Raw genomic sequence first — 20,134 nt, 5'->3', positions numbered from 1 at the left:
GATTCATTTAGTAATTCAGATGACGAAAAAAAAGAAATTGAACCTGATATTGAAGATAATTCATCAGTTAATTCAGATGCCACGGCACAAGTACGTAACAAAAAAATATAAGTTTAATTTAAATATTTTATGTACCAATCGTGCTCATATATATTATCTTTCATATTTAGAGCGAAATTGATGCTGAAGTTGAAGACGATTCAATAACTAATTCAGATGCCGATGTGCAAGTACGTAATATCTTTATCATATTACCAATGCATAGCATAAACACTTTGTCTAAAAAAGCTTTAAAAGTATTTGCAAACATGATATCGATTAAAAGTGCTCTATTTTTCATATTTAGGTCAAAATGAACAGGTATTGAAGAGGATTCATTACAATTCAGATGCTAAGGAGCAAGTACGTAACAAAAATACGATTTTACTTTAATATTTTATGTATCGCATAAATACTATGTTTAAACAAGCTTTATAAGTGTTTGTAAATATATTTGCCTCCTACATATTATTTTTCATATTTAGAACAAAATTGATTCCGATGTTGAAGAGGATTCATTAGCAAATTCAGATGTCGACATTCAAGAAATTGAACATGACAATGAAGAGGATTCATTGACAAATTCATACGACGAGATATTAGTACGTAACAAAAAAAAATCGAATGACTTATTTTAATGCTTTATGTACTTTTTTTGTACCAATGCATCGCATAACACACAATGTTTGAAAAAGCTTTATAAGTGTTTGCGAATATAATATCGACTATATAGTGCTCATATATATTATATTTCATATTTAGGTCGTGATCGATTCTGATATTGAAGAGGATTCATTAGCAAATTCAGATGTCAACATTCAAGAATTGAACATGACAATGAAGAGGATTCATTAGCTAATTCATTTGACGAAATTCTGGTACGTAACAAAAAAAACTCAAATGATTTTAATTTTAATACTTTATTTACATTCATGTACCAATTTATCGCATAATCACTATATTTAAAAAGCTTTATAAGTGTTTGCAAATATAATATCGACTATAAGGGCTCATATATATTATATTTCATATTTAGGTCGTAGTTGATATCTAAGACGATTCATTAGCTAATTCAGATGCTGAAATAGAAGTACGTAACAAAAAAAATACTAATGATTTTATTTTAATATTTTATGTACATTTATATACTATAAAACACTATATTTAAAAAAACTTTATATGTGCTTGCAAATATAATATTGACTATATAATAGTGCTCATACATATTATATTTCATATTTAGATCGAAATTGATTCTAATGTTGAAGAGGATTCTTTGGAAAAATCAGATGCCATGATGCAAGTACGTAACAAAAAAAAAAAATACGAATGATTTTTATTTTAATATTTTACTATTTAATTATCTTATACATTCAGCCCCTTAATGGTGATCTGCCCATAAATTCCGATATAATGGAGCCTGAATCTCTATCATTTTGATATAGTGTATGTGATAGAACATCCGTAAGTGACAGAACAGATGAAGTAGTATTCATACTTACTCATTTTATTTTAACGTTTTAATAATATTATTACATTTATTTATGTCATGCATCCAGCAATCTGAAAATCCTGATATGTTCGTTAACTCCGATATGATACAGCCCGATACGGAGATGGAGATACCATCGTTAGAACATAGTAGACAGAAAAGATGAGGTAATATTTATATTTAAATTTACACTAAACTTAAGTGTTTCAATTTGTTTGTACAATATTTTTAGGAGTCTGTAACTGATGAAGAATCTCAAAATTCACATATTACTAACAATGAACCATCTCCATGTACCTCAACGCAAGAAATGCCTGAGATTGACGAAGGAACGTGCGAAAACCAGATCAAGTAATATTTTTATTCTTAATACATTTATAATTAAAGTATCATTATTTTATTCATTCGATTTATTTAGATATTTGAATGTGATGATCAACCAAAGAATGCCGATCAGGTTGCGACAATCTCATCATCTACGACGTATGTGATACAAATAATATCCATTATAATTCACAAAACTCAAATATTTAAATTTATTTGATCTATATTTTAGGGGCCTTTATATGATGATGAATCTCAAAATTTACCAAGTACTAGCGAAGAACCATCTCCATGTACCTCAAAACACGAAATGCCTGAGATTGACCAAGGAACGTGCGAAAAACGAGATCAAGTATGTTTTATATTCTTATACATTTATAATTAAAGTATCATTATTTTATTCACTCGATTTATTCAGATATTTGAATGTGATGATCAACCAAAGAATGCCGATCAGGCTGCGACAATGTCATCTACGGTACGTGAAAAAAAATTGAGATTCCAATATTTTATTTTAATAAATTATCATTAAAATTGACACTACACTTAAATCTTTCAATTTGTTTGTACAATATTTTCAGGAGTCTGTAAATGATGATGAATCTCAAAGTTCTCATATTACTAACAATGAACCATCTCCATGTACCTCAATACACGAAATGCCTGAGATTAACCAAGGAACGTGCGAAAAACGAGATCAAGTAAGACTTTATATTTTTAATATATTTATGATTAAATGTATCATTATTTTTGATACATGATATTTGATATTTTCAGATATTAGCAAGTGATGATCAACCAAAGAATGTTGATCAGGCTGCGACAATGTCATCATCTACGGTATGTGATACAAATAATTGAGATACCAATAATTTTTTTAATATAATAACAATAAAAATGACACTAAACTCAAATCTTTCAATTTGTACAATATTTTCAGGAGTCTGTAAATGATGATGAATCTCAAAATTCTCATATTACTAACAATGAACCATCTCCATGTACCTCAATACACGAAATGCCTGAGATTAACCAAGAAACGTGCGAAAAACTAGATCAAGTAATATTTTATATTTTTTTAATACATTTATTATTAAGGTATCACTATTTTATTCATTCGATTTATTCAGATATTTGAATGTGATGATCAACCAAAGAATGCCGATCAGGCTGCAACAATGTCATCATCTACGGTATGTGATACAAATAATTAAAATACCAATAATTTATTTTTATATATATCCGTTATAATTCACACTAAACTTAAATATTTCAATTTATTTGTGCAATATTTTTAGGAGCCTGTAAATGATGATCAATCTCAAAATTTACCAAGTACTAGCAAAGAGCCATCTCCATGTACCTCAAAACACGAAATGCCTGAGATTGGCCAAGAAACGTGCCAAAAACGAAATAAAGTAATATTTTATATTCATAACGCATTTATAAATTAAGTGATAAAAATAATTGAGATACCAATATTTATTTTAAGATATCATTATAATTTACACTAAACTTAAATATTTCAATTTGTACAATTATTTTTAGGAGCCTGTAAGTGATGATCATTCTCAAAATTTACCAAGTACTAGCAAAGAACCATCTCCATGTACCTCAAAACACAAAATGCCTGAGATTGACCAAGGAATGTGTGAAAAACGAAATCAAGTAATATTTTAAATTCTTAATGCATTTATAATTAAATGTATCATTGTTTTATACACTTGATATTTTCAGATATTCGCAATATGATCACCAAGAATGTTATCATGCTCTACTATACATCATCACGTATAAATAATTGAGATACCAATAAATTATTTTAAATTCATTATATTTACACTAAACGTATCAATTTGTTCATACAATTATTTTTAGGAGCCTGTAAATATGATCAATCTCAAAATTTACCAAGTACTAGCAAAAAACCAACTCCATCTACCTCAAAATACAAAATGCCTGAGATTGGCAACCGTGCGAAAACGAAATCAGTAATATTTTATATCATAATACATTTATAATTCAAGTGATAAAAATAATTGAGATACCAATATTTTATTTTAAGATATCATTATAATTTACACTAAACTTAAATATTTCAATTTGTTCGTACAATTATTTTTAGGAGCCTGTAAATGATGATCAATTTCAAAATTTACCAAGTACTAGCAAAGAACCATCTCCATCTACCTCAAATACAAAATGCCTGAGATTGACCAAGAACGTGTGAAAACACGAAATCAAGTAATATTTTATATTGTTAATACATTTATAATTCAAGTGATTAAAATAATTGAGATACCAATATTTTATTTTAAGATATCATTATAATTTACACTAAACTTAAATATTCAATTTGTTCGTACAATTATTTTTAGGAGCCTGTAAATGATGATCAATTTCAAAATTTACCAAGTACTAGCAAGAACCATCTCCATCTACCTCAAAACACAAAATGCCTGATTGACCAAGATTATGCTACTGCAAATATGAGGTACGTGTTAAAAATAATTGAATACCAATATTTTTTTTATATATATCATTATAAAATCTGTTTAAACAAAGTGAAAATATGTTTCAATTCAAATAATTTTTTGTTACTTAAATTACAAACAGCGTGCAAGAGAAGTAGAACATCCAAAACAGATTGCGCACCAGGAATGATGATGTTCTTAATGGACGAGAAGTTTTTCTGCACTAAGGTATATCATATAACATTACATTGTGTATATGCAGTTTTACATATTATTTCTAATTGATTTTAATTAAAAAAGATGAAGGAATCTGCACCAAAAAATATTAAGTGGGCCACGGACGATTATCATATCGATGAAGTAAGTACATTTTGCATCCATATACATGACAAAAAGGCTTTCCTTGATTAATTTTCTTATTTTCCATTTTTGCAGGATTCAGAAGATACAGATGAAGATGATTGGACTGATATTGATTCTGAAGACGCGATGTTTAAAGACGAAGTAAATTTGTATTTATATATTAATATTATGTCATCAATAGTTACACAAATAAACGATTTTACAGGAAGAAGTACATAGAGAAGATTGGCTCTTTGGAAACTCGGGAAGGACCAAGATAAAATTCGAGTCATATGTAGACGATGGTTGTAGTGCGTCAAACATACGAGTCAGGGTCAGTATATTATCATAAGATATAATTGTAATAATAATTGTTTTGAAAAAATATTAATTAACACTAATCATATTGATACTTTTCGAGTACCCATTTCTACCATAGCGGGTAAAATTACCCGACCCTGCTTGAGTGTATAAAATATGGAAATTAGATTTAAAACAATCAGAAAATATTGGCATTTAGACAATTTAGAGCAAATTTTGATCGTTTTATTTTCTCCGCAGATTCCAATTTGACACCTCCTATAGAGACAAACATCTATATTTGACTTGACCATAATTTTTTCGTATTTTGTTCTTTTTTTGGTTGTTCGCGGATTTCTCAAAAATTTTTGAAGAAACTTTCAAAATTATAGCAAATTAATCTGTTTTCAAAGGTGGTTCTGCTGACTATCAAATGAACTAAGAGTATCGTTGATATTGTTTCTAATCATAGTTTTATAAATAAAATAAATCCCGCGACTATAATTTTATGCAAGATAATAAAAATGTTAATAAATACATTTATTTTTCTCACAATTGTATCTTAACACTCTCTTTGGATCACTTTCTATTGCGCATGATCTTACATATTCCATGATACAATCATCAATTATCAATGAAAATGCATGTGATAGATAACAGTATACATTAAAAGCAAAATAAATAACCCTGTGCTACAGTCAAATTAGCAAAAACAAAATTATATACGTTTTTTAAATTCAAGTTTAAAACGAGTCATTTGACCTAACCCATTGGAATGATTAGTGTTAATTGGCAATTATCAATAAAGTACAAAATATCATAATTTTATTAGGTGAGTGAACGACGACTTGAGGCTTTATTGAAAATCGTGAAGGAAGATGTGAAGAAGTTCACACATTATGCTGAATTGAAAAGACTGATGAGGAGAGTAAGTTCATTTAGTAATTTCATTTAGAAACATTACGCCCGTCAATATCTGAAATAACCGGATTGAAATTTAAATTGTAGGAAAAAAGAGAACGCGAAATAATGGACGCAGCAATAAAGAGCCCTCCTCCTTCCAAAAATACGTTCAGAAAATGACATGGTAAGTTATGAATATCTATAAATATTAAATCACAACTATCACAATTAGTTTACTTACTAGTGGTGTGTGGCATCGTGCTCCAAGCCAAATTGCTGGAACTTCTCGTACCGTGATTAAAATTTTTTACCAGCTTCAAATTTGTTTAAAATTTGAAATTTTGATATATAGTTAACTTTGTTGAGAATTTTTTTTTTTTTTAATTTTGAATTTTCTAAAATATTACTTGAGAGCATTTGATGTTTTTTTTTTTTTAATTTTTTCGTAGACAGAAATATCAAAGCGCTCCTTTTCAGTTTAACGGTGAACATTTAAATCTTAGTACGGACCCCATAGAAATGTAAAAAAATTGTTTAGCCTCCTTAGTAGGAGGCGTCCATTAATCACGTGATTGATTTTGAGGATTTTAGACCCTTCCCCCCGCTTAGTGATACTTAATGAAATATAAAATTACCCTCCTCTCCCAAGCTATATCACATGTATTTGTAGTACCTAGAAAAAACGTTAGATTTTTGGATTTTTTTTTGTTAATTTGGAATCTATATCAAATTCAAACTAGTGGTGCATGGCATCGTGCCTTAATGCAAATTGCTAAAACTTCTGGTGATAAAAGTTATAATTTTTAAAAAAGATTCAATTTATTTAGAACTTTGAAACAAAATAGATTTTTAAGAATTTTAAAATTTTTGAAAAAAATTATCCTTATAAAAAAATTCAAATTTTTCAAAAAAGTTAATTTTTTTCAAAAATTTTAAAATTCTCAAAATCTATTTTATTTCAAATATTTTAGAAACGACCTTTTTTCAGCAAGCAATCGCGATACGTTAGCTGTGTAAAAACAAAATATCGAAGCGCGTGGGCGTCGCTCCACAGTATACGGGATAAACATTGGTACGGAACCAATGAAAATGTAAACAAAATATGTAATTATTAAAATATCTGATAATTCAATGTGCATATGTCTAATAATTATTTTTGTCCGCCAAATAGGTTTTTTTTACTTATTTTTTGAGTTTGCGAAACCGCTAGACCTGCCTTCCCAAAAATTACATCAGATTTTTATTTCGTCAATACAAATAAAATGTTTTTTTGAAATATTCAATTCGGACGCTTCGTTTTCTCAAAAATTGAATTATCATTTTTGGCACTTTTTGCCTTGTATCTTTGGAACGGCTAGACCTGCCTTTGCCAAAAACTAATCAGCACCTTATGAATAGCAATTGAATATTTTTTGAATGACTCAAATCGGTTGATCCGTATTCTCGAAATCGTCGATGAAAAATTGTCGCACTCGCACACTTACACACACATCCGCATATTCTAAGGTATCCAAAATGTTCAGAAACCTCTGAAACGTTTTCGATTTCTCGGGTAAAAAATACGAAAACTCCAGAAGACTTGGATAATGACATTATATTATATCTATGTATGCACCAAAAACAACATTGATTATCATAAATCAACTAAGTATTACTTTTAAAATGAAATTAGTTCTATAGTGTAAACTTCATGTAAAATATTAGGTAATTATTGCTATAAATTATATTTCAGGACGTTATAAGCATGCTGATCCCAATATAAAATTTAATACTGATCCTCACCACGTAAGTTGTTTTAAGCATGCATGTTTTAATTATGCTCTTACGTATTACATATAAATATATAGAAATCTTATGTTTTCAGAATTATTGTTATGAAGTCAATATGCAATCCAGCAAGAAACGTCAATGTAAAAAATCGCATTTAGAACCACAGTTAACAGTAAGAACGAAAAACTTGTGAAAATTCGAGTTTAACATCACAGCCGTAACAGTCAATATCCCGACTTCAATTACTAGTTAGATGCTATTATCCCATATACACAAAATGTGTATAATTTAAAGGCTTATAATTTAAAATTAGCAATAGATATAAAAATAATCAATTTATTCACCACATAATTTTGTATGGTATGCATGTTAACCCTTTGGACCTATAAAAAATGATAAACGAAATAAAAATTGTGATATGTAACTATGGTTAAGGGTAAAAATGAAACATTTTGTGATTAATGTGATATTTTTAACGATAATTTGTTAATTATTTAGAATTTATACTTATGGGGTTATAATAGTAGCAATAAATAGTAATCTGCCTAAAGGCAAGTCCATAGTGTAAGGCAACACAAATCAATGATTCCCTCTCCTTCCCTTGTGTATTATTTCCGTTAACATTTCATTACCTTAATACACTTATGTATTTCCCTTTCCACACTTCCCAATAAATAAATGTTAAACATTTAAATATTTACATATTTATAATACGTTACATCTAATTTAGAATAAAAGTAATTGTAAAAAAAATACGTCTTTGATTTCCAAATTTCTAAAAGTAAATATTGTAGCTATTTTTTTTTTATAAATATATGGCGGTGTCATTTCTTATAAACGTAACTATATAGAGAAGGACTAGGTACGATTGTTCGAGGGTATCGTAGTAACAGTCGTCATACCAGCTGACCTATTTTGAGATAGGGTCCAAAAAGAGGAAGATGAAATAGGTTTGTTCAAAGGAGTTCCTATTATTGCTTTCAGTCAATGCCTTATGGAAATAATATGTGGACCGCATTGCTTTTAAAAAGTCAAATGTTTTTTTTTTTTCAAAAGTAAGTTTTCATGTTCGAATTATTTTAATAATGGCTGTTAATTGAATACAGATAGATTCACTTTATTTGTTATTTTGCTGTAAGTTGCACATTAATAATTATTTAGCAGCAATTAGTTTTTGCATAGCTAATTTAGCTCGATCATAACGATGATTTGTCTCCAAAAGTGTGCTTTGGGTACGGTTGCGACAAATTTTGTGGGCACAGAACCCATAGGAATGTAAACAAAATTTATACTTCTTGTTAAAATCTCTATAAAATATCTGATAATTTGATGTGTATATGTCTGATGATCATTTTTGGCGGCCAAATGGCATTTTTTTTTTTACTTTTTTCGTTAGATCTCCGAAACCGCTAGACCTGCCCTCATGAAAATTTGATCAATTCTTTATCTTGTCAATACAAGTAAAATCCATTTTTCTGAAAATATATAAATTATTCAGAAACCTTTGAAACGTCGAGAAATGCAAAAATTTTCATTTTCGATTTTTTTGCGATTACTATAACTTGCCTAACGGGAAGTTAAAAAATCTAACTTAACTAACACAAAATACGAAAGAGAAAAAGAAAGGAAAATTTAATATAAAAAAAAAGATTTCACAAAGAATTCTTGTTAACTTTGTTTAAAAAAATATGTTTCGTTATATATTGTTATATTTTATTCATAAGCTTTGTTTTAAAGGTGTATGTTTCTGTTGTGAAACATATTATTGTTGTTAACGACAATCAAAGTCGTTATAAACCGTTTTGGTGTTAATAGCTAAACTTTTTTAACCTATTTTTAACCAATGATTTGATTTTATGACAGTTCCATCATATTTAAGAAGAGTATTTCACTATTTTTACATAGACAAATGTTAAAAATACCGTTTAATTTACTTTTCTCCTAGCTATCTGGTAAAATAAAATTATTGCTGATCAAAAAAAGTGGCACAACCGTACCCTGTCTCCCCTACTGATAGCTCTAAATGCATTGGAAAATCAATTAGCCAGAACATTTAGATTAATTAACATGCCATGTTGCGTGTGCATATAAATTGACAGACACCACCCATCAATCAACGTCATTAGTAGGACATCATGCACACAACTATAACATCATTAAAATATTCGATTAATAATAATAAATAATTCATAATATAATAATAATAATAATAAATGGTAGTCTGCCTGAAGGCAGGTCCATGGTGTGAGAGCCACCACAACAAATGATTTCCTTGTCCTTCATCCCATTACCCTTATTGTCTATGCCCCCCCCTTTTTTTTCATGTATTTTCCTTTCCTAACTTTTGTTTCCATGCTTCTTGATCGTGTGCTTCGGCTTTCAGTTCCCTGTATTTTCTCTTCTCGCGTAAGTCGTCAATCGTCTGCATTCTTCTTCTTCCCATTCCTTTTGTTCCTTCTATTTTACCCTCGACGACGTTGTGTAGGAGGCACTCTTTTTGCAAAAGAGGTCCGATCCAGTTTTCTTTCCTTCTGAGAATTGTGCTCAGTAGAGTCCTTTCTTCGCCCACTCTTCTCAGGACTTCTTCATTTGTTACTTTGTCTGTCTACTTTATCTTTTCCATTCGCCTCCAGCGAATATATATGCTCATAATATATGCATAATAAATTCGAACTATGTCGTAAAATTATATATTTATAAAAAGCGAGATCCAGGTGGTTTGGTGGTACAGGGAAGTTCAGATCTGGTTTATTCCGTTTGAATCTGAATACATTTTCATCCTATTATATATCAAAAGTTTGTCAAAATTTGACTATGCTTTCCTTTATTAGTGGCTCCGTAGAGAACTTGGACAGTTCAGAACGAACCTGTGCGCCTGGTGATGTTAACGTCAGCATCCACACCAGTCAACTCGAAGCGGTCTTCCCGCTGGCACGAAACGGTGTCGAATGAAGCTTGTTTTGCCTCGTCTCTCGGTCTCGGCGGAGCACTCGGAACGCCGTATGTTCCGCTCTGTCCCATATCGCGCTTCTGATTACAGCCTCAGCGTCCTCTCGCTCGCGCTTTGCTCGCGTACGGGGATCGCTTGGCGCCATTCGCGAGCATCCCAGGCGTCCATTGGCCCGCGGGCGTGGTGCACATACCCATCTGACTCGAGCGCATCGACGTGTTCTCGTGGGATGTGCAGTCCTGGTTCTCGAGCGGCCGGCCGTTTCCCAACAACGACCAACGTTGATCAGTGATCAACTTGCCGTTTCTGGATTAACGCGCCTATTTTTATACTCGCGACATCAAAAAATATTAAAGTTTTCACAAACAAAAAATTTCAAAATTTTCAAATCCTGTGTTATATAAAAAAGTGAGACGTGCCTTTTAATTCGTTTATGTTTGTGATCAATTGTAGTGTAAATATTATTAAGTTCGATTACTTTATAACAACGTGGTGATTATTTTTCTGTTTGAGTGAAGAACGGCGAAATTGCAGATTTCCCACTGTTGTAGCCCTACGAGGATTCCGGAAGTCACCAAAGAGACATCATCCGCGCAGCCTCGTGCCCGTTAGACGCAAGTAAACCATCCCCCGGGGTGTGTCTGTAATGCGCTCCGCCCTAGCGCGTCATTAGCTACCCCTCGGAGGACTGTTCGACGTTCAGTTGGGGTTACGCAGTCACCCGGGATATAAGCCAAACGGGAATTGTCGCTCAGAGTCCGAAGAGGTCGGCGTGCAGTTGTTTTTGATTTTAACGTGCTGCATTTCGAATTCACTATTAAAAAATTGTTAAATTTTTTTTTTAAATAAATCTTTTTTCCGTGCGATTAAATAGTTTTTTTTAAATACATAACTTGTTATGTCACTTATGTTGTGTTTGTATCATATTCTTTAAGACATATTTAGTGTCGCGAGTTTATAACAAGTGTTGAATCAAAGTGCATTAATTATTTATCGAACAATGAGATGCATGAGCATCAGTGTCTAAGCGCGTGAGTCTGTGGAATTTCACGGCCTAATCACGGCGTCCCCTTGGCCAGCGGCCGCCTTGGACCTGGAGTGGGGCCGCAAGCTGTATCCGCCGGCGTCCAGCGGCCGCACCGGCCCAGGCGGACTGGTGTTCGGTTTGACGCCCGTCGCCGCCGGAGCCGGTGCAGACCTCAATTTAAACCTGAACATCAACCAGCCTCGTGGTCCAGTTACGTCCCTCAAAGAGGAACCGTTGACTTCATCACAACTCGCTGCGGCCAGATCATGGATGCAACCAACTGTCGATCAAACGAGGTACGCACAAAACTTGATATAAGAAATTGGACACGTGCAACGGATTGTAATTTGAGACGTAGTAATTAACACAAGTGTAGCAAAAACCTTCAACATTAAGTTAAAAATTTCGTTAAAATCCATTATTAATTTATGTTTCAGTAATTGTAATTAGAAGCAATGATTTTACATATTGCAACATAATATAGAAAATATTGGCATGTGCAACTATGTAAAATGATTAAAAATACATTGCAAAATATCAAACTATATGAAAGAAAGTTTTCTCCATCAACTTTTTCAACCCAAAGTGTTTTCATCAATAATTTTTTGTTTACAATCATAAAAAGTATGAATTATTCCAAAAAAGAAAAATCCGTCGGAAAATTTTGCGATTGCGTACTCAAGCGACGGCAAATTTATCTATCGGCATCAGGGAAAACATTTTCGGATTAGATGGTTAATACCAATATTATAAACCCGTTTTCCGTAATTACAAAACTAACAATTGAAATACGTTATTCATAATATGACCTTTGAGTATTAAAATTAAAAAGTTAATAATATAGTAATTCTTTTCTTTTACTTTTACAAAACTAACAATTGAAATATGTTATTCATAATATGACCCCTTTTATCACATAGGCTAATAGAAACTTTGTCTTCTGATTGTCTATTAAATAATAAATAAATAAATAAAAATAAATAATATGACCCTTGAATATTAAAATTAAAAAATTAAAAAGTTAATAATATAGTAATTCTTTTATTTTAAAGAAAAAGTTAAAACAAAAGTTAATAATTTTATAATTTTATTATTTTAAAGAAAAATTTAATCCGAATTAATTTTATATGCCATATGCAACCTTTTATTTCATAACGAATATTTAACAAATTTTAAATTCATGATCACTTTTAAAATGTGTTATCCGGTGAGTAAATATCTATATGTGAGAATCATGCAAGTGCCTTTATACAAAATCGTGTACAAAAAATTCCGTGAAAACACACAATAAAATATTTATTTTCATAGACATTTCGCGCTACTGTAAAAAATTTTACATTGCCCGTGGTCAAATACATATTTATGAAAGTCGTAAATAATGAGCACAAAAGAAGTCAAAAATATTTGTCCTCGAGGATGCTGTCAGTCAGCTATTGTGAATATAATTTGCGTGTGACGAACGCTAATCATCGATTTAACGAGCCGAAACATAGTTTTATGATGCCTGCTGATTTTTGCAGAAATCCATTGTAATTTAGGTAAAGGTAAATTTTGTCTTTATTCAAATTTGCACGGCAGGGATATAGCGAAATTGTAAAAAAAATATTACCAACAATAACAATCAAAAACAGATATTTTTATTTTTGATCATAAAACGGTTGTATCATAATTTTGTTGTAAATCAATATCATTGTTTATAAATTATGAGTCAGATTTATCTCAAACTTTATGAATAAATAATTTAATTTTACAATAATAATTTATAATGACTTGAAATTTTGTCTAACTGTACTGAAAACAAGAATAATAAACATTTGTGTTAATGGATAAAGTTCATAAAATTTCTTCATAATTTTTTTGTTCATTTTAATCAGCGACAAAATTCAAATTTTACGTTTAAAATATTCGCACTAATAAAATTAAACGTACAAAGTAAAAGTACTAATAAATACAAAATTATTAAAAATGTATATTAAAAATAAATTATATAATTCATGTCTTTTAGCTATGCAATTTATCTAAAATTAACTTTCATTTTATTTGATTATATTTTGAATATTATATCTTAAAATTTTGAAGTGAAATTGAAAATAATATTAAAAAGTAAAGATAAAAAATAGTGGCGTACAATATTTTAATAAAAGTATATATAAAAAATTTCAATCATTTTTACTAATTTTAAATACATTAGTATATTTACTATTCAAGTAATAAAGAATCACATTTAAATTTATTAGTGTTCAACGATAAAATAGAATAAAATTTAATAAATATGTTCCAGTAATACAGATTTTTATTATACTTATATTCAGTGCAGTTTCACAAATTTTAGAAGTAATAAGTTCACAATCGTTAATTGTAATAAGCTTTTTTTTTAAATTTATTTCTACTGATGATAAATCTCCCACATAAATTATTAGTGTAAAACATGCCCACTAGACTAATTAGAAAACTTTAATTTTTACTCGTATTACGTCTAAATATTTTTTTTATAAATGACGTATTTTGAAAATTATAATCTTTTAAGTGCGAGTGGTACTTTAGTAAAGAAGTGACAATTTTTCGGTTATTGTGGATAATTTTTATTAATTTTGTTCATTTAAGCTCTGGATCCGTAATTGTAAATAAAATTTGTAGGACCGCAGTCAAAAATAAAGACACAATTATCTCTAATTTTTAAGAACTAGGACTTTTTGTTCAACTATGAATTTAAAATTTTTAAATTCGGTAGACTATGATAGGCGCTTTTCTTAAAAAAATGTTGGCAAGTTTTATCAAATATTATCATGATTATAAAACGGTATAATTCTATAATGTTACATAATAAGAATTTTCGAGTAAAAAAATAAAAACCTAATATTATATATTTACACATTTTTTTTAATATATGGAATATATAACATTATTCAACAGAGTGAAACATATATAATATATTAGATAAATTTTTACAATAAAACTTGTTTAGAAGTAAAAACAGACTAAATTGTGTTGGTATTTTTTAGATTAATAATTCTTGTGGGATATGTTTAGTTTAGTAGCAATAAATGTAAATTACCGTATTAAAACTTGATAAGATATAAAACGCAATAATAAAAAATCATACATTCTTTCTATCTAACAAAAATTTTCCTATTTTCTAATTTACCAATTTTTAATTCGCCTACTTCTTATTCCCTCTCACTTACATTTTAAGATTCGAGTTATTGGCGTATTTGTCCAAAAATAAAATTATGGTCAAAGATTAAATTTTGATACGATATTAGTAATAATGAAATAAATACAGTGAAACATGTGCGAAATTTATTGGCCAACTCTGCCGTAAAATTGACTAATGTTACGGCAAGGCTATGTTACGCTGCGTTTTTCATATAAAATGGTACTAAAAACTGTAAAAGCTATGTGGTTGCTGTGCAGTCAGGCGATTAGATACAAAAACGTACAGTCAGGTTAGAGACAAAAACGTACAAAAGTCAAAGAAATAATATTATTATAAGTGCATTTTTCTGATGTGTCATAATTAGATAAATTAGAAAAAAAAATATTTGATAAAAAATGTTATGTGTAAAACGCCTGATCGCACAGCAAGTACATAGATCATATTGATAGTTTTTAGTATCATTTTATATGGAAAACGCAACAAACATGGTCTTGCCATAACATTGGGCAAAATTGGTCGATTAAGATAAATTATTTCAATACAGTAAATTTTTTTAGTAATGTAAATTGAAAAATGGCCAAAGTGCATATTAGATATTTGTTAGATGATGAGATATAGAATGTAAAAATAGAAAATTATCATAAATTTTTTCCAATACCCAACAACTGCTAATGCATAGCATGTTGACAGTATTTAGTATCATTTTGTATGGAAAATGCAGCATGACATAGCCTTGCCATAACATTGGACAGAATTGGCGCATTAAAATAAATAATTTCAATACAGTAACGCAAAAAATAGCCAAAATTGCATAATAGGTATTTGTTAGAAGATATGAGATATAGAACGCAAAAATAGAGAATTATCATACTTTTTTTTCTAATACCCAACAATAGCTAATGCATTGTATGTTGACAGTATTTAGTACCATTTTATATGGAAAACGCAGCATGACATAATCTTGCCATAACGTAACATTGAGCAGAATTCGCCCATTAAGGTAAATTATTTCAATACAGTAAAAATTTTTAGTAATGTAAATTAAAAAATGTCCAAAGTGCATATTAGATATTTTTTAGATGATATGGGATATAGAATGTAAAAATAGATAATTATTATACATTTTTTCCATTACCCAACAACTGCTAATGCATAGCATGTTGACAGTATTTAGTACCATTTTATATGGAAAACGCAGCATGACATAACCTTGCCATAACATAACATTGAGCAGAATTGGACCATTAACTTAAATTATTTCAATACAGTAAATATTTTTAGTAATGTAAATTAAAAAATAATCAAAATTGCATAATGAGTATTTTTACGCAAAAATAGAAAATAATCATACATTGTTTCTAATACAAAATAACAGCTAATGCATTGCTTGTTGACAGTATTTAGTACGATTTTATATATAAAACGCAACGTAACATAGCCTTGCCATGTCATTAGACAGAATTGGCACGTTAAGATAAATCTTTGCAATACAGTAATGTTAATAGTTAGTACAGTTTTTTTAGTAATGTTAATTTAAAAATGCCCAAAGTGCATAATAGGTATCTGTTAGAAGATGTAAGATATAGATCATAAAAATAGAGAAATACCATACATTATTTCTAATACCCCAAAACAGCTAATGCATAGTTTTTAGTACCATTTTATATGAAAAACGCAGCGTGGTATAGTCTTGCCATAAGATTGGGCCAAATTGGCCCATTAAGATAAATCTTTGCAATACAGTAAATTTTTTTAGTAATGTTAATTTAAAAATGAGCAAAAGTGCATTATAGGTATTTTTAGAATATATGGGATATAGAACGCAAAAATACAGAAATATTTTACATTTTTTTTAATGCCTAACAACAATTTTCCTATGTTCCAATGTACCAATTGACCTATTTTTCAATTTCCCAATTTACCAATTTTCGATGATCTCTGATTGAAATCAGGAATCTTAAATAAATTACACAGTGTATCGTTACCATCGCGAACTGCCATCTCGTGTTGTGTATTTTGGTTGCGCATTTCCGTGCACGTTAAGGCAACCTGTTGCGATTCCTACTAAATCATCAATTTTATAGCCCGACTGAGCACACACAAACATGGCACCCATACTTTTACCGTCGGCGTTCGCTCTCATACAGTACACCATCATTCTTGTCGCAAGAAGTGCCATTTCATTAATAACATTCGCCGTTCCGCTCGCGAAACAATAAAGCGATTTTGTATTTTACATAGCACGCCTGCTTCTCACTTATATTTTATGACGACTCAGAAATCCTGCAAGCTCCCAACTTCTCCCTCTCACTCGGAGGAGGCCTACGCTGTCACAGATATCATGATGAAAACGCTGATCGTGCACGATTTTTCGTGCAAATGTGTTATACAGGTATATCAAACAATAATATCATGTCCTCGTTTGATATATTTTTTACGTGCTTTGTACGCAGTGTTATCACTCATGTACGGATGCTTCGTAAATTTTGAATCTGTTGATGGAAATTGACCTGTTCAAATCTAAGCCATTTTATTGTCATCTATTTATTACAATTATTAACAGAACACAGAATTTAAATAACATTTTTAATTTGTTGTAATCACTTCTTAAAAACATTGCTTTTTAGATGGCATGCCCAAAAGACAACGGTTGACCTATCTCAATTTATTGTTAAAGTAACTCCAATACTTATGATTTTTTTATCAGATGCAGAAATTCCTGGTATATGTTATTTAATTTTCAAACATACCGCTATATATATTTTGAAACAAAAACCGATGTCACTAAAGCTTGACATAAGACTGTCAGAGGCAATTGATATTTTCTGAATTACGGAGAAAATTATCCACATAAAAAATGACCTCAAAATTATATGTTGATGTCAGTACTTATTGTAAGAATAATAATAGTAAATGGTAATCTGCCCTAAGGCAGGTCCATGGTGTGAGAGCACCACAAATCAGTAATTCCCTTTCCCGTCCTTGATTAATATTCCCATTACCATTTCATTACAATTAATAACTTTTTTCTTCATTTCCCTTTCCAAATTTCTGCTTCCATGTTCCCTGGTTCTGTGCTTCGTCTTTCAGTTCCCTGTATTTTTCCTTCTCATCTGCGTAAGTCGTCAATCATCTGCATTCTTCTTCTATCCAACATTGTGGTCCTATTCTACCTCCGACCACGTCGTGTAGGAGGCAATCTTCTCCAGATTGGGTCCTATCCAGTTTTCTTTTCATTTTATGATCGTGATCAGTAGAGTTCTTCATTGCAAAAGATCAAAAACTTCTCTATAAAAAGACTAAACAAAATTTAAAATTGCACTTGAAAATTGTAAATAATGAATATTTTTTAAGCTCCGATTAAACAAAATCCATCGGATATTTTCACATGCTATTTTACTGCTCTGAATTGCTACATGTGATAATCGTATTTAATAACACCATGTCCATATTAATTGTGATGTCTGTTTTAATCGTTATCAAATGATAGATTAGATCGTCATGGATTGTGGCATGGTGTGGACAATGTTGATCATTTGTCTATCCATTCAACACAGATTTGATAGGCAAATTTGTCTGACACGACAAATTCGAATTTTGAATATCTCGACATTATTAAATAATTTTTTTTCGAAAACCTATATGCCAGGATAAATAGTATTAATGGGCTAAGAAAAATAAATCTTAAATTTTTTGTCTTTCGTTTACTGTTTGTGAAAATATGCCTTTTTCGGGATTCCTACATCATATTAAAAATTATTCTTATTAAGAAAATACTAAAAATAAAATTTATCAAATAGAGATAGATGAAGGATAAATAGCGTCAGTCAAATAAGAGAAAAAACCTTAATTTTTTTGTTGTTTGTTTACTAATTTGTAAAAAAAATCTCAGGATTAATGCTTCAAATCAATATAACTATTAGAGATATTCTAAAGCTAAAATTCATCAAATTGAGAGATAGGCTAACCGTTCGAATGATTTCTAAAAAAAATCTCGTAATTAAGAAAAATCATCACAACAGGTTATGAAATTCTCATAAATTATGATAAATACAATTAAAAAAAAACTGTTTGCAAGTATTGAATACTTTACGATGCTTATCAAAAATTGATCACTTTTGTAGCTAAAACTTGTTCGAAATATATTTGCGGGATGGGTGAAAAGTTTTAAATAATTTTACCTTTGCTTAATGTTAAAATAAAAATTTTAATTATATATCAGTGTTAAGTATTAATATCAGTGTTAAAATAAAATTATAATCATATCACACATCTACGAAATGAGTGCCATGTCTAACAAGTAAAATTGTGGAGTAAAGTAAAAGTTAAGACTTAGAATTTTGAATAAAATTTAGATTGTTATTTTAAATCAAAACATATAAATTAAACATGTGCAGTATTTTTTTGGTATTATGCTTTAAAAAGTGCGATTTGCACTCCCTAACATGCAAAACCTCGAAAACTCGCCACTATTTTGACTTATGTTCTTCTATATTTTTTCATTTAATTGAAATATAAAAAGTTAACTCATAAATTTTAGGTGTCAAGATTAATATAATTAGCATAATAAATAAATAAATAATGTGTATAAAATGTTACTAATTATTTGTAGATGTGTCACTTTTCATGCGGGTGTGCGATATGATCTCGGTTTAAAAATAAAAAATTTAATAATAACTAATATATTTGTTTCATAAAATTCATTGTAAACTAAAAATTCATTCAAACGCCAACGTAAAACATGATTTTAAAAAATTTTTTAATACAATAGTACAATCTTAATACAATAGTAATTAACTAAATAATATTATATAATATTTTTTTCAAAATCGGTAAAGAAAAGTTTCGATCCCCAACCGCGCATACTTTTTGCTATGTGCGTATGTTCTTTACATTCTATGCACGTTTCTTTTCAGTTGTTTCTCTGGTTGTTGCAGTGTGGGCATAGGCCGCGCGCATTTCGAGAAGCAGCCGCCGAGCAATCTGCGGAAAAGCAATTTCTTCCATTTCGTCGTCGCCCTGTATGACAGGGCTGGACAGCCGGTGGAGATCGAAAGGACGGCCTTCATTGGGTTCATCGAGAAAGACCAAGTAAGTTGATAATTGAATCGTTTTTAGTAGAATCAGAAATCAAAACAAACTAAAATTTAGTATCCACTGTGTTAATGTATTAGGTCTACCAGAAAGTTCTGTCCAAATACAAATACAAAACAAAATACTTTTTTTTCGCCAAATAACCTTATTGAACAATATAATTGCCATCGTTATTACTTATCTCTTGCAAACGTAAGAGCAACTTGCATATCGCATGTTTCATTTTTTTCAACTCTGTTTTATTCAGCAATCAGAAATACAT

At 29.9% G+C, this 20,134-nt stretch overlaps 1 protein-coding gene across 1 annotated transcript in view; it reads left to right on the top strand.

The window, feature by feature from the left end:
• LOC113376295 (proteoglycan 4-like) overlaps nt 1–4,085 on the top strand; it is an 85,350-nt gene extending 81,265 nt beyond the window's left edge. The window contains exons 16-29 of the mRNA XM_026616200.1: nt 171–230; nt 525–641; nt 1,283–1,342; nt 1,764–1,882; nt 1,950–1,959; nt 2,088–2,207; nt 2,274–2,333; nt 2,437–2,556; nt 2,633–2,695; nt 2,796–2,915; nt 2,986–3,048; nt 3,154–3,273; nt 3,404–3,523; nt 3,981–4,085. Coding sequence (XP_026471985.1) covers nt 171–230; nt 525–641; nt 1,283–1,342; nt 1,764–1,882; nt 1,950–1,959; nt 2,088–2,207; nt 2,274–2,333; nt 2,437–2,556; nt 2,633–2,695; nt 2,796–2,915; nt 2,986–3,048; nt 3,154–3,273; nt 3,404–3,523; nt 3,981–4,085 — 1,257 coding nt within the window. The remainder of the gene's footprint in view (nt 1–170; nt 231–524; nt 642–1,282; nt 1,343–1,763; nt 1,883–1,949; nt 1,960–2,087; nt 2,208–2,273; nt 2,334–2,436; nt 2,557–2,632; nt 2,696–2,795; nt 2,916–2,985; nt 3,049–3,153; nt 3,274–3,403; nt 3,524–3,980) is intronic.
• Nucleotides 4,086–20,134: the final 16,049 nt, after the last annotated feature.

This window comes from Ctenocephalides felis, unplaced genomic scaffold (assembly GCF_003426905.1).
Source record: "Ctenocephalides felis isolate EL2017-DRISC unplaced genomic scaffold, ASM342690v1 CF-g0.4_SCAFFOLD_01886, whole genome shotgun sequence".
NCBI classification, from domain to species: Eukaryota; Metazoa; Arthropoda; class Insecta; order Siphonaptera; family Pulicidae; genus Ctenocephalides; species Ctenocephalides felis.
Note: the sequence above shows the minus strand (reverse complement) of the source record. Positions and strands in the feature narration are given on the sequence as shown.